This window comes from Trichechus manatus, unplaced genomic scaffold (genome assembly GCF_000243295.1).
Source record: "Trichechus manatus latirostris isolate Lorelei unplaced genomic scaffold, TriManLat1.0 scaffold00049, whole genome shotgun sequence".
Classification (NCBI taxonomy): Eukaryota; Metazoa; Chordata; class Mammalia; order Sirenia; family Trichechidae; genus Trichechus; species Trichechus manatus.
Genome location: NW_004443985.1, coordinates 7,766,453 through 7,781,723, shown reverse-complemented (window position 1 = coordinate 7,781,723; position 15,271 = coordinate 7,766,453). Strand labels below are relative to the sequence as shown.

The 15,271-nt window shown below is 48.9% G+C and overlaps 1 protein-coding gene across 1 annotated transcript in view; it reads right to left on the bottom strand.

Moving 5' to 3' along the window:
• Positions 1-15,271, bottom strand: part of OSBPL10 (oxysterol binding protein like 10) — a 323,121-nt gene that overhangs the window by 1,807 nt on the left and 306,043 nt on the right. Inside the window, exons 8-10 of the mRNA XM_004377355.3 lie at positions 7,819-8,005; positions 4,519-4,701; positions 447-600 (exon numbers count right to left, since the gene is read on the bottom strand). Coding sequence (XP_004377412.1) covers positions 447-600; positions 4,519-4,701; positions 7,819-8,005 — 524 coding nt within the window. The remainder of the gene's footprint in view (positions 1-446; positions 601-4,518; positions 4,702-7,818; positions 8,006-15,271) is intronic.

The following is a 15,271-nucleotide window of genomic DNA, read 5'->3' as shown; positions in this document are numbered from 1 at the left end:
GGGCCTCAACTGGGTGCATGGTACCCTGGCCTTCCCAAGCATGCCCATCCCATTTGGCCCTAAGAGGCAAAGCTCTGAAACGGTGGTTCTCCGCTATGAGGGTCCCCGCCACCCGTGTGTGCAGATGGGCTGTGAGATGCCTCACCAACTAATCCGTTCACTGATAATAAAGTAACGGGTTGTGAACAGCTGCTTAAGTAGAAGGAGCAGCATCCAGATGTGCCATCCCATTGCCCCCTCCTGGCAGGCTTTTCTAACAGGGGAGTATCAGTTGCTCAGCTTTTCCCACAGGAGGAAGTTGCTGCAGAGCAACTGTCCCAAAATCTAGGCCAAAGCTGGAGCCAAAGCCAAGACGCCCCAGTCTTTCCCAAGGCCCCTCCCTGGCCCTCTGTCCCCACCCTGCCGCACCGCAGGACGGGCTTTCCTGGGGCCGAGAGCTGGGTTACCTCCTGGACAAAATACTTGGGCTGCCAGGGTGTGCAGAGGTTCTCCCGCTTCCGTTCCTCCACCCGCTGCTTCTCCTCCAGGCGCCGCTTCTGCTCAGTGGCTGCATCTATGTCCCCCAAACGCAGGTATCGGGTCACCTCCCGCCACAGGTTCCTGGGGAGGCATGGAGGAGAGGAAATAGAGTGGCCAGCCTGCTCCAGGGTGACAGTCTCAGAGGGAGCATCTGGACAGGCCATCTAGAGGGGTGGCTCGTTCCAGGCACCTCTGGGGTACTTAACAGCCGGGGTTTAAGCCCAGGCTGCTGGCTCCAAGGTTGTGCTGTTTCCTCTAAACTCTCCACCGACCCCAGCAGCATGCTTTTTCAGGGCTCTGTCTAGTGATCAAATCTAATCGGAATGGTGGTAGCAGGCAGTAGTGTTAAACTACTACAAACAACACAGCAATAGCAGACACGGCACCGTATTTCTAAGCATTTTACATATAAACTCATTTAATCCTCACTACAACCCAATGATATAGACGCTGTATTATCCCCATTTTACAGAGGGGAAAACTGAGGCTCCCTTGAGATTAAGCAACTAGCCCAAGGCCACCAAGCTGTTAAATATAAAGCATGCTCCCCAACAAGGGAACTCAATCAAATGAGTTGTAGAGTGTGTGCACTCGCGCTGCAGGATCTGCCATCCTCCCCCGTGTCCCCACTGAAAACCACTTCTCTGCCTCATCCGCTGTAGAAGGAAGCCCAGATTCACGCCCGTCTGATGTGCAGCATCCTCAGCAGGGGCTTCCCAGAGCCACCACCGACACACACACACACTGTTCTAGAGGGTCAGGAAGGGTAGAGGCGACCCACCCCCGACACACACACACACACACACACACACACACACACACACACAGTTCTAGAAGGTCAGGAAGGGGTAGAGGCGACCCACCCCCGACACACACACACACTGTTCTAGAGGGTCAGGAAGGGTAGAGGTGACCCACCCCCGACACACACACACCCACACCCACACACACAGTTCTAGAAGATCAGGAAGGGGTAGAGGCGACCCACGCCCCCGACTCACACACACACACACACACACTGTTCTAGGAGGTCAGGAAGGTAGAGGCAACGGACTCCCGCTGCCTGTGCACTTCCAAACTTCAACACATCACAGGTGGGGCTTTCCCACAGGGGGAGGCGTCAGAACTCTTAGTGGCACCTGACTGAGGAAATGTTGCCTCTGCACCTAGGGCTGAGCAAACGCTCCGTCATTAGGCCAGAGTCACTTCCACAGTGGAGCACCCTTGACCCTTTTCACAAGAGGGCTTAGCTGCCCACAGAAGGAAGCCCTGAGGATGTGCATGATCAAACTGGGAGGGGCAGACGGGGCTCCAGTCAGCAGGGACAATGAGCAGCAACTTCTGAGGAGGGTCAGAAGCCATGGGAAGAAGCTGACAAAGGTCAAGATCCTGCTGCAAACTTGGCCAGTCCACTACTCCCGCCCTGAACCCCACTGTACAGACACCCAGGGAGAGTGATGCCCCTGCCCCCTTTTTACAACGGAAGAAACTTCTGGAACTGGGACAAAGCCAGGTGGGACTGGCCTCACAGCGCTTGCTCTACTGTGCCTGATACCTGATGAAGAGGGACGTAAACTGAGGTAGAGGAGCAAACAGTGAGGGGCGGGCCCAGCTACAGCCCTTCTCGTCGCCCACACATCATGGTGCTGAGGGAGCAGCTGGGCCCAGGACAGTCGGGTGCTGGGGGTGCTCTCGGGCGGGCCCTCCCAGAGTAAGTCCCATCATAGGCCAGTGGCCCACAGCTTAGAGGGCAGAAACCCCCAAGGACTAGAGCGGGTGGAGAGCGCTGTGGGGGCCCGTCTGGGGAAGGCTCTGAATGCTGAGCTAGAGGAAATGGCCTGCACGATGGCAAGGCGAGAGAGAAAGTCACTGAGAAAAGCAAAGACCAAGCCAAAGGGAGCTGTATCTGAGGAGGGGAGGTCATCATGGCAAAGGGCTGGTATCCCTGGGCACTGTCAGCTCTGGCCAAGGCCACCCGCAGGCCAGGCTCTGAGCACCATGAGCAGATTTACAGGAGCAGGGACAGACGCTAGAAGATCTTCACTCTGAACCCTAAAAAGCAGTGGTTCCCTTCCAAGAGTCGGCACCACTGTGAGGGCGGAAACACAAGCCGCCACAGGCCACTCAGCCACGCTGATCCCTCCCTCGCCTCTGCAGGAAAGGCCAGGCAGACCCCGCAGGATGACTGGGCTCAGGTACTCTGAGCAGCGAGGAAGCCCTCTGACCAGGCACTCCACTTCTTGGGGCTGTTTCCTCCATAGAAAATAACGAAGGGTGGGCTGGATGTCCCTGTTGTCCAGCTCCACATTCAGAAAAGTTTGCCTGGGTAAGAAAATAAAGAGGTAGCCCCTCCTCTCCTGCTCTGTAGCAGACACCATCTCCGCTCCAGGCTGAATTCTGAGTTCCCATGGACTCACTAAGGCAGCAGATCTTAATGGGAGAAGCTAGCCTGATATTCCTGGAGGAACAGTATGAGGTAATCATAGCTTTTTTCTCAATAGCCGAACTGAAAGGACAGTCGTGCGATGATAGGAGCTAAATGCTGCCAGGACTCCCGATTGCGGGAGTGCTCAGCACAGGCAGTGTGGGCACGGGGTGGACTTCTCTCCTTCCGCAGCCTTTCCCTCGACCTGCCACCACTGCCTAACAGGCTGGGCAGAAAAAGACAATGCACAAGAGGTCAGGCTCACCATTTAGACACTGAGAAGGTTACACTCACTGTCCCCAAATAAACCCATTAACAAGAAGTGTGTCCTAATCCTACAACAAAGCAAAGGTGCCCGGAATACTGAAGCTTAATTTCTATCAAACTCATAGGCTATGATGCATTATTCATACACAGGGCTGCATCCGGCTTTGTTTCCACCTAATAAACACTTTTTCCATTTGGGTGCGAATTCTTGCAATGGCAAACACTTCCAAGACATCATTTGTAATTTCATTTTTTACCCTCCATCATATTTCTATAGAGCTTTTAGATTGTAAAAGCTGTAAAAGGCCAGACAGTAAATATTTTAGGCTTTGCAGAGCACATGGTCTCAGTCGCAACTATGTAACTCTGGCACTGTAGCAGGAAGGCAGCCACAGATGATACGAGTATGTAGGGATAATATACAGACAATATGAATGACCACGGCTATGTTCCAATAAAGCTATATTTACAAAAATCAGCCAGGTGCAGGATTTGGCCCGTGGGTCAGAGCTTGCCAATTTGGTAGATAAAAAATAAAAATGTAATATTCCAAGAAGATTCTGCCATGTCCCTACATAAACATCACTTTAAATGGGTGCATTATATTCATACCACAGAGTGGCTTTACTGATTCAGTGGATACTCCATACCGTTTTCCTATTTTGGACAGTTAGGTGGTTTCTTTTTCTTCCTTTCGTTTTTTGTTTACTGTTTAGTTTTATTTAAAAAAAACAAACACACACCTAAATTTATGTTTAAAACCTTTTCTGAACTTGACAATTTTCCCTTAGGATACATTCCCAGAACTGGAATCCAAGACTAAAGTGAATTCATGAGTTTAAAACTACTGATCCATGCAGCTGAATTACAAACCTCATTTACACACCAACCGGAAGGACAGGGTATATAGACTGCCAATTACATCACACCCTTGCCAGCATTGAATTTTTTCATTTTTTAAAGTTTTATAACTTTGCTAGCTAGTCTGGTAAAAAAAATACCATCTCATTGATTCACTGCACAGTTCTTTGACTTCAGCTCTATTTAACTTCGCAATCAAGCAATAGACCAGTGGAGCTGACAACCTTTCAGGTCAGGCATTAAAAGTCTGCTGTAAACTATCTTTACACTCCTCCCTCTAACTGCAGACTAACTAAACTGAAAGCTACAAAGTCCCTACCCCTAAGTGACACACAGTGGAAAATCCAAACATTTAAGGAGTTAGAAGAACACAATTTTTGGCCCATTTCCATCCGCTGAACTTGAGTCCCGCTAAGCTGGAGGGAGAATCACAGGGTGGTTCCTACCTGGACTCCATGGGCCCCTGCTTCTCGAGAGGTCTGATCTTCTTAGGGTACGTCGGCAATGCAGTCGTGTCGATGACTTTGCTTTCTCCATTGCTGTAGGTGAACTCCAAGGTACCGTTCCATTCCCCGTGGGCTTTACAAACAATGGTGTTGGTTGGATTGTGCTTCACTTCTGCTGTGACCCTGAATTAATAAGTCAAATGAACATACTTTGCTAGATTATCAAAACAGAGACTTCAGAAGGTACACTCTCCTATTTAGAGAAGATTTTTTAAGGCGAAGGGGAGAATTGTTTTTGCACTGCTGCTCCAAGACGAACTCTTAAGATACAATCTCATATCCTTGAACAGAAAAAAGACATTGATGGAAAAACTGGTAAACTCTGAATAAAGACTGCAGATGAGTTAATAGTAATGTACCAAAAAGATGTTTACCTGTGTCTTACTGACCATGCAAAGGCATTCGACTGTGTGGATCATAACAAATTACAGATAACATTGCGAAGAATGGAAATTCTAGAACACTTAATTGTACATAGACCAAGAGGCAGTTGTTCAAACAGAATAAGGGGACACTGCGTGGTTTAAAGTCAGGAAGGGTGTGCATCAGGGTTATATCCTTTCACCGTACTTAGTCAATCTATATGCTGAGCAAATCCAAGAAGCTGGAAAAATGTAGCATCAGGACTGGAGGAAGACTTATTAACAACCTGTGATATACAAATCATACAACCTTGCTAGGTGAAAGTGAAGAGGACTTGAAGCACTTACTGATAAGGTCAAAGACTATAGCCTTCAGTATGGAGTACACCTTAACATAAAGAAAACAAAAATCCTCACAGCTGGACCAATAAGCAACATCATGATAAACGGAGAAAAAGACTAAAGTTGTCAAGGATTTCATTTTACTTGGATCCACAATCAATGTCCATGGAAGCAGCAATCAAGAAATCAAATAACATTGCACTGGGTGAAATCTGCTGCAAAAGACCTCTTTAAAGTGTTAAAAAGCAAAGATGTCACCTTGAGGACTAAGGTGTGCCTGACTGAAGCCATGGTATTTTCAGTCGCCTCATATGCATGTGAAAACTGGACAATGAATAAGGAAGACTAAAGAAGAACTGATGCCTTTGAGTTATGGTGTTGACGAAGAATACTGAGTACACCATGGACTGCCAGAAGAACAAACAAATCTGTCTTGGAAGAAGTACAGCCAGAATGCTCGTTAGAAGCAAGGATGGCGAGACTTCGTCTCATGTACTTTGGACGTGTTATCAGGAGGGACCAGTTCCTGGAGAAGGACCTCATGCTTGGTAGAGTAGAGGGTCAGCGAAAGAGGAAGACCCTCAATGAGATGGACTGACACAGTGGCTGCAATGATGGGCTCAAGCATAGCAACAATTATCGTTCTGTTGTGCATGGGATCACTATGAGTAGGAACCGACTTGACAGCACCTAACAACAACAACAATGTACCAATGTTAATATCTTAGGTTTGGCAAACATACAATGGTTTTATAAGACGTTAACACTGGGATGGAAATCCCTCCAAAAAATAGGATCTAATTAGTGCTACGTTTTAACCACAGAAAGGGTAAAGTATAGGGAGAACTTTTAAATCTTTAAATGAGGTCAATTCAGTATGTGGATCCAACATGACCACTCACAATCCCAACAGAGATCACAATGGAAAAGGAGAGATATAATCTCCCAACACCCACACAATCCCGAGTAAATGCTGAGCAGGAGCTATGCTCAGCCTCACATCAACACCTTCCTACTCCTGGCCTTGCCTTGAGGGCACACCTTCACCCTCTCTTGAAAAGTGCCTTTATGGAGATTTGTGACTTCTTGCTTCACCTGCCTCCAGATCTCCACCTCTGGATGAAAGCAGACACACATGCCCACCTCCCCCTCCACCCTGAAGCTTTCTACGGTCAGAGCTACACAGGAGAAACAGGGACGCCTGCTCCCAGGCAGCCAAATGAGGGAGCTAAGCTACTCTTATCTGATAGTCCAGCTCAGGCTGAATTTAGTTTTCAAATGCAGCTAGGATGCTTTCTTCCTGAGCCTGAGAATAGCCACCATGAACATGACTAGCGAACCAAAGGCTTCCATCTTCTGGAAACTTCTCGGGTGCACACAGAGGAAGGATACTTGTGGTGTGCTGGTAAATGTTTAACAACCAGCTCTCCGTGGAGGAAAACAAAAACACCCTTCTCACTGTGGCTGATTTCAAGCTACCGATGTAACGTCCCTAAATGTGGAGTTGGGAAGAGACGTGAGTTGGTGCTTGCTGATGCGTCCACTTGCTGGGATGCTGTTTGTTAGATACTCATGCTAACTCCATCTAGAGGAATGTTTCCCTATAGACTAGACCTGCTCTGAAAGAGGACTTTTTATAACTGGAGCAATAAAAATAACTGCTTCCTCAAACAGCAGCGCTCTCCTTCAGTTTGCTGGAGTCAGGCTTCCCAGACTAAGAAGTAGTCATGACCTCACAGACTGACCCCGTAAGATGCACGACCTCATAGAGTCGCCCCATGAGATGCACGACCTGATAAGAGTCACCCTGTGAGATGCACAACCTCATATTCACACCGGAGATGCACAACCTCAAAGATTCACTCTGTGAGATGCACGACCTTAAAGATTCACCCCGTGAGATGCACAACCTCACAGATTCACCCCATAAGATGTACCACCTCACAGATTCACTCTGTGAGATGCACGACCTCATAGAGTCACCCCATGAGATGCACGACCTGATAGATTCACCCCGTGAGATGCACGACCTCATCGATTCACCCCATGAGATGCACGACCTCCTAGATACACCATGTCAGCTGCAGGATCTGGGGTTCGTGATTATATAATGTAGCCAATTTAACATGAAACGGTGAACTCTCAGGCAGTAATCTGAGGACCCAGATCAAATCACTTCAGAGCCGGGAAACAGGCTGTGGGCTCAGCAAGGAGAGCTTACTGTAACAAATGGAGGTACCTTTTAATCTCTGATGTGCGTGTTCTGCAAATCCACCACCAGTGGATATCCCCCTCAGTTCAGATTGGGGAAGGCTCCAGAAAACTGCCATGTGAGATGGGGAAGAGTCACCTCTTTCTCAAAGCACCTGTCTCAAGTTAAATGCCTCAAACACTCACGGGAATATTCTCAGCTAACAACATCTTGATTTCCATCTCATCCCATTACTGGGACTCCATATTCTAATACAGAAAAGAAACCCAGAGCAAAGTTGGAGCCTCCCTGGATGGTCTCCACAAGCCCTTGGCCACCTCCTACCTGTGGACTTTCCCTCCGTAAAAAGGCTTCGTGTGGAAGATCACCGTCGCTGAGTACCCCGTCTTGGCACAGTTGATGCTGACTTTTCCTCCGAGCTCCACCCACGGAATGGTGAGAATGGACCGTGCATAGGCACTGGGCAGGGTGAACACGTACTCCTCCCCGAGGTCCAGGAGCCTCAGCACACCTCCAGGGAGAGAGGATACAAGAGTTAGGCACACAGACACGGGAAAAGGGTGGTTGGGGATCAAAATGGCAAGAAGACGCAGACACCAAACAGCATCCTGTGACAGATGTCACATCTCCCACCTCTGCAAAGGTCAGCCACCCATACATCATGTTATTCATTGTGTGCCAGGCACTGTGCAAGATCCTGAGAATATAACGATCAACAAGACAGACTCAGTTTCTGCCCTCAGGGAACAGAACAGAAAGATGGACATTATTAATCACCAAACGAATACAGTTATAACTGTGATAAGGTGGGAGGGAGACATGCCCAGGGCCATGGAAGCCTCCATCTGGAGGAGCTGGCCTCAACAGGGAGGATTTCTCCAAAGAAGTGACGCTTGACCTGAGAAGGAGCTGAGTAAGAGAAGAGGGGAGGGAGGAGTGTTCCATGCAGAGGGAACAGCACATGCAAAGGCCTTATGGTGGGAAGGAGGCTGGTGAGGATGAAGGGGCTGGAAAAAAGGGCCCACGTGGGGCACTGGAGGTGGAGTATGTGGGTGTGGAGGCCGGCCAGGTTAGCAGGGGTCAGACCTTGTCTTATAAACTTCTAAAAAGCATGCTAAGAGGTTGTGTCTTTGTCCTGAGAACAAGAGTCAACCTCAGTGGTTCTCATGAAGTTAGATAAATCAGGTTTGACTGGTTTCCCGAAACACGTGCCAGTGCTGCCAGGTACCCAGGGGAGACACTTGCCAAGAGCAGGGCTTTGGAACTAGTTCATTCCGGTTCGAACCCCTGCTGAGAATTTGCCTTTCCACCCCAGATATACTGAAGCAGAATCTATAGTTTAACAAGATGCCCAGCTGATTCTTATGTATAATAAATTTTGAGAACCACTGCTCTACCAGTGGTTCTCAGAACTGGTCCCTAACCAGCAGCATTAGCATCTCTTGGGAACTTGTTAGAAATGCACATTCTCAGCAGGGGTTCGAACCAGAACGAACCGGTTTGAAGTCCTGGCCAAGAGCAGAAGCTTGACATCACCATCTACCCAGCTCCAGATCAGGGGGGGCTCTCAAGCCTAGGATCTAAGTGTTAGGCTTGGAGTGGGCGTGATCCTCTTGAAACAAGGCACCAGTATGTGGATTTGTCTATTTTTCCAGAGAAAAGGGTCACAGCTTTCCTCAAGTTCTCAAAGGATGTTGTGATAACCCTCCCCACCCCCCAAAAAATTACAAAGCCCCAGGCTGCTGTAGAGTTTGCACACCACACTCAGGAGTCTGCAGAGGAAGCTGAAATCCCGCCTTTGCTTTGCCTTCAAATTGGGCACCCACAGGGCTGCTTCCATGCAGAGGGGGCACCATTGTTAATGCACACGAGGCCCATACAGGCTGGCAGGGGCCTTGAGAGCCAGCGCACCAGGTTCTCTAAGACGCACCCCATTAAAGCACCTACTCAGTGTTCCATTCTGCCTCTCCAGGGCTTTATCACCAAGGAACGCCCCCCACCCCCCAGCTCTACTCCAGCTCATTCCAGGTCAGATGATTATCAAGGGCACTGTGAGCCTCAGGAAGGATAACAAAAAGAAAAAGAAAACTCCCTACTGCCGAGTCGATTCTGACTCATAGTGACCCTATGGGACAGAGGAGAGCTGCCCCATAGAGTTTCCAAGAGCAGCTGGTGGATTTGAACCGCTGACCTTTTGGTTAGCAGCCAAGCTCTTAACCACTGCGCCACCAGAGCTCAGCCAGAAGGACAGACCTGCCCTTTTATCAGATACATGCAACCAGAGGTGGTTAGTGACCTTCCTCCCTGGGCATCGGGTTCCTCCACGCCATGTGTGAAGCGGGGGTGGGGGGACTATCAAGGCTTCCATATGTGGGCACTTCCTGGCTGCCAGACACTCTCTTAGGCTAAACAAGTATCTCAGTCAATTGAAGCTAGAATTTGCCCAGTAGTGTGTGTGTCTGTCTTCCAGTACAGTGAGCTTGCAGGGGAACCAGAGGAGAGATGCGCTAGTTTGTACAGAGAAGTCACGATCACTGTTCATTTCTAAAGTCAACACTAAGGTGCATTCAACTATAATTCTACTTACCCTGGAAAATTCCTTAATTGCCCACAAGGTACAGTATGTATAATATTCTGGACTTGGTCTTTGCACATGTTATCAGGATGGACCAGTCCCTGGAGAAGGACATCATGCTTGGTAGAGGGTCAGCGACAAAGAGGAAGACCCTCAACGGAGATGGACTGACACAGTGGCTGCAACAATGGGCTCAATGGGCTCAAGCATAGCAACGATCGTGCGCATGGCGCAGGACCCGGCAGTGTTTCATTCTGCTGTACACAGGGTCGCTAGGAGTTGGAAATGACTCAACAGCACCTAACAACAACAGACTTGTCCAAAACCACCAACCGCACTCTCATTAAGTCCATCAAATTCAGTTCTCCCCACCTGGCCCTGTAAACCCAAGATGAAATACTGGCTTGTGTTTAGGGGTCTTCATCACCCCTTAATTTGGTCGGGAGCTCACACCACAAGAGGTGCAGGTGGGACCTGAGATCACCAAAGAAAAGCAGATCTGTGGGCCCCTGACAATCCTGAGGGCTTGGATGGCAGACACTTCAGCAGCATTTAAAGCTTCTCTCTCTCTGGTCAGGAATATAACTGAATACGTGTAACTTAAACGCACCAATAACGCGACTCCACTATACGGAATATCGGAACAGATGGGACTTCTCCCCCACCTTCCCTACTCTGATTTGCTGCAGTTCTTGTAATTGAGTTAACTTTGCTCCCTAAAAGTAAAGCCCTGGGCCACCTAATGTTCTCATTGTGACACTCGTCCACACACACACTTGAGACAGGAGCACTGCCCCAGATGACCCTTGAGGCCCTTCCTGTCCTATCCCGTGCATCTGTGCGAGGGCCGCGGCACCCGTGAGAAGATGATGCTGGAGCTTCATTCTTTACAGGTGCTGATCAGGACCCCCGGAGGAGGATGGTCAGGTCTGAAATACCCTGTTTCCAAGCCCACTTGGTGCCTGACTTCCTCAGATTAGGTTGCTTAGGCAGACCGCCCAAAGCAGGTGAGGTCACCCACCTAAGGCCAAATACAGACGTGCAACGGACAGTGAAGAACTAGGTGTGAAAGCTGGAGAGAGAGAGGCCGCCTGGATGCCTCTTCCTGTCCCAGTTCTACTCACAAGCCCCCCTAGTTCCTCGAGTGTTCCCCCACGACATCACAGTCTTGGAGATGGTGGCAGGTGAGAGGCCCCTGGCATTGAGTCCCTCCCCATCCTGAGAGGTGGGCTGCCAGTCATCTTGCCTTCAAAGTCCCAGGGAAGGAGGTTCGCCTCCTGTATCCCCACCCTATCCACACATACCCCACCTAGGGGCAGATTAGCCAGTAAGCAAGGTACACACCAAAACCAACCTACCAAATCCATTGCCACTGAGTTGATTCCGACTCATAGCTACTCTGTAGGACAGAGTAGAACTGCCCCATAGGGTTTCCAAGGAACGGCTGGTGGACTCAAACTGCTGACCTTTTGGTTAACAGCTGAGCTCTTAACCACTTTGCCACCAGGGCTCCCTATAAGGTATGCACAGGCTTACAGTAAGCAAGGTACATACAGCTTAATTGTGTGTACTTACTAACCTGTAGTGCTCAATTTCACATGGGTTATGTGGTGAAAAACAGGTGAAATGGTGCACTACCGATCAGTACGCCCGCGCGCACCTTTTCTAGCAGGCAATCCGGCCCACCAGTGCTAACAGACTTTGCAGTTCTTGCTTGCTGCCGTCCAGTGCATTCTGACTCATGGCGACCCCACGTGTTACAGAGTAGAACTGCTCTATAGAGTTTTCTTGGCTGTGATCTTAGCAGAAGCAGAGTGCCAGGCCTACTCTTCCAAGGTACTGCTGGGTGGGTTCAAACTGCCAACCTTTAGATTAGCAGCTGAGCACAAACTGTGCCGTCTAAGGACTTTGCTATAACAGACTAAAAACCTACCAAACCCACCGCCGTCCAGTTGAGTAGAACTGCCCCATGAGGTTTCCAAGGTGTGGCTGGAGGATTTGAACTGCCAACCTTTTGGTTAGCAGCCAAACTCTTAATCACGGTGCCACCAGGGCTCAACAAGTCTTTTCTTGGCCCATACAGGGATCGAACCCTCGATCTTGGCGTTATTAGCACCATGCTCTAACCAGCTGAGCTAACTGACCACCTGCTAACAGCCCACTGGCTGGTAAATCCTTCCAGGGGGCTAATACGTCTCCCCCACACCACAACCTCACCCCAATTTCTGTTTTGTCCCTATTTTGTGGTTAACCCTTCCTGACCTTAGTTGGGGTACCTTGGGGGGTCCTACCCATTCCTAGTCTAGCAAGCAGGCTGTCTCTGCAGAAAGGACCCCACACAGCTTGATCTCAGCGTGCGGAGTCCTCCTGGGCTCACTCCCGGTTCACAAACTTAGGCGACAGGTTGTGAGCTGGGACTGTACGACTGATACTTTCTTTACATGGAGAATATGCCACAGCATCTTCTTAAAGACCTGGATGAGATCTTAGATCATTTTAAATCCTGTCCCTCGCCAGCCTAGTGGTCTTAACCTCTCTGAGCCTCAGTGTCCTCACCCTGACACAGAGATAGTGGCGTCCACACCTCACCCGACTACCGTAGGCGAGAGAAGGCACTTAACGACACTCAGTGAAAAGCACGCACTCTGAGCCTGCAAGAGTCCTGACCATTTTCTATCCTAATTACCCCTCACTCTCTGAAGAAGCTCTCTTGATGGGTGGGTTCTTGACAATGCATTTCCATTTGGGAATAAAGAGGAAATCAGAAAGTGTGGCAGTGGGTTATGAGCATGGAGAGATGGCAGAGAGAGGTGGGATGAGATTTTGAAAATTCAACGTTTTAGGTAAGAGAGCGCGTGCTCTCCCATTCATCTTTAGAAAAACCTTTTCTAAGTCAAGGTGAAATTCCCCTCAAACCAACTGCTGTGATGGCGATCACAATAGAGGGTCCCGGGCAGAGTGGGAGAAAAATGTAAAACAAAATTTCAATTCACACACACATAAAAAAAGACTAGGCTTGCTGGTCTGACAGAGACTGAAGAAATCCCGAGAGTATGGCCCCCAGATACCCTTTTAACTCAGTGCTCAAGTCACTCCTGAGGTTCACCTTCCACCAAAGATTAGACAGGTCTAATCGGCCCTGGTGGCTCAGTGGTTAAGAGCTCGGCTGCTAATCAAAAGGCCGGCAGTTCGAATCCACCAGCTGCTCCTTGGAAACCCTAAGGGGAGTTCTACCCTGTCTTATAGGGTCGCTATGATTCAGAATTGACACAATGGCAACGGGTTTGGTTTGTGGTATAAGGCCAACGGGAACGCACGTGAGGAACACGCTTCGTAGTTCAGTCACGTATACAAAACTAAATGGGCACACAGGCCCAAAAGTGAAGACCAGAAGGCAGGAAGGGACAGGAAGACCGGAGGAATGGAAACAGGGAGCCTGGGGTGGAGAACGGGTGAGTGTTGACGCATCGCAGGGCTGGCAATCAAGGTCGCAAAACAATGTGTATGTATTGTTTCATCAGACACTAATTTACTCTGTAAACTTTGGCCTAAAGCACAATTTAAAAAAAAAGAAAAGAAATTTCCCTCCAGTCCTCAGAAGTCCGTGAGCAAGCTGAGCTGATGATGTGAAGGTGTTGGCAAGACCACACTGCATTAGCTCTTTTCTAGAAATCCATGAACGGGTGCTCACTCGTTAAATCGCCGTGATTATGCCTTCTCTGTGTTAACTCTTTTTTCAGGGTTGCTTAAAAAAAAATCTATCCCTAATATGTATGAATAAAAGACTGCAATAAAATTAGACTTACAAATGGAACCACAAACGGGAGTTCCTTCTTAACTGGCAGAGGAGCTGTGAGAAGCTGAGAAACCCCATATAATCAATCAAGTCCTCAAGGTGGGAGATTTTTCATTTTAAATTCCACAAATTGGTTTACCAGTAAACATAAGGCAAAGTGTTAAGATTTTCAAACTGATAAAATGATTTCACACTAGATCTCCATCAGAGAAAGCAGATATTCCTATAGGACATTTACAGTGGAAAGCATAGAATCACAGAAAATAGCTCTGGGGATCTCTGTGCAGACATCGGCAGTGTCCTGCATAAGCTCCAGGAAAACCTGCCACTTCTCTTACAGGAGCTAATTGCCTTCCCTGATTCCCTAGAAGCGGTCTCAATTAAGAGGCTATACCATTGGCAGGAGGCCTGGTCGCACAGTAGTTAAGAGCTCATCTGCAAACCAAAAGGCTGGCAGTTCAAATCCACCAGTCACTCCCTGGAAGCCCTATGGGGCAGTTCTATTCTGTCCTATGGGCTTGCTAAGGGTTGGAATCGACTCTAAGGCAACGGGGTTTTTGTTTTTGATTTTTTTGACTGGGGGCTTGGGGGGAAGCCTGTTGCAAGAGCAGCTGGAGGCACGTCATTCCCAGCAGTGGGGCGCAGGGAAGTGGCTGGGGATTGCCAGGGGGGCCCTTGCTCTCCCTGGACATCAACTGTGGGGCTGAGAGAACAGTGTCTCAATTAGGGGCTTTCCGTGTCAGAGCTGCATGAAGCAGGCGGTCCCTGAGCAGCAGCTGAGTGAAGTTAGGGCAGGATGAAGCACTTTATAATGGCACTTTATTGTAGCCAAGTAGGCCAGAGCCTAAGGCAATAATTTAAGAGAGAAGCCCCGGCATTAACGTTCAGAGTTTCAAGGGGAACCATCTAAGATCTAATCTGTAAAATGAGGGGTTATACAAAATGTTAACTTCAACCCCAATCAACAGATTCACGGAACGTGCGGGGTCTGTCCCCACCTCCTATCCCCCTCCCCATCCGAAGAGCTCTGACTAGGGGGCCAGAACCTTCTGCTTTGAAGTCTGAGGATTCTTAGAAGCATTTTGTGTAAAAAAATAAGATCATATGTGTGACAGAAGGGGATTTAGCTACCGAAAGGGCTGAGGCAAACTGAAGCCCGAGGCTGGGTGAGAAAAGAAGCATCGCTCAGGTCACAGGAATAAGCTGACCCTCCCCTTGCCCCAACAGGTCCATCCACAGTATCCCACTGAGGTGGGTGGCCAGAAAGGGCTCTGTCTGGGGACGGGTCTATGAGAATCTCTCTCTCTGGAACCTTCTTTCTGAATTCAGCACCCTAATTACTGAGAAGTTCTAACTAGAATGTCTACGCAGGTAGAAGTAAGAGCAGCAAGTTCTAATTCTGCTTC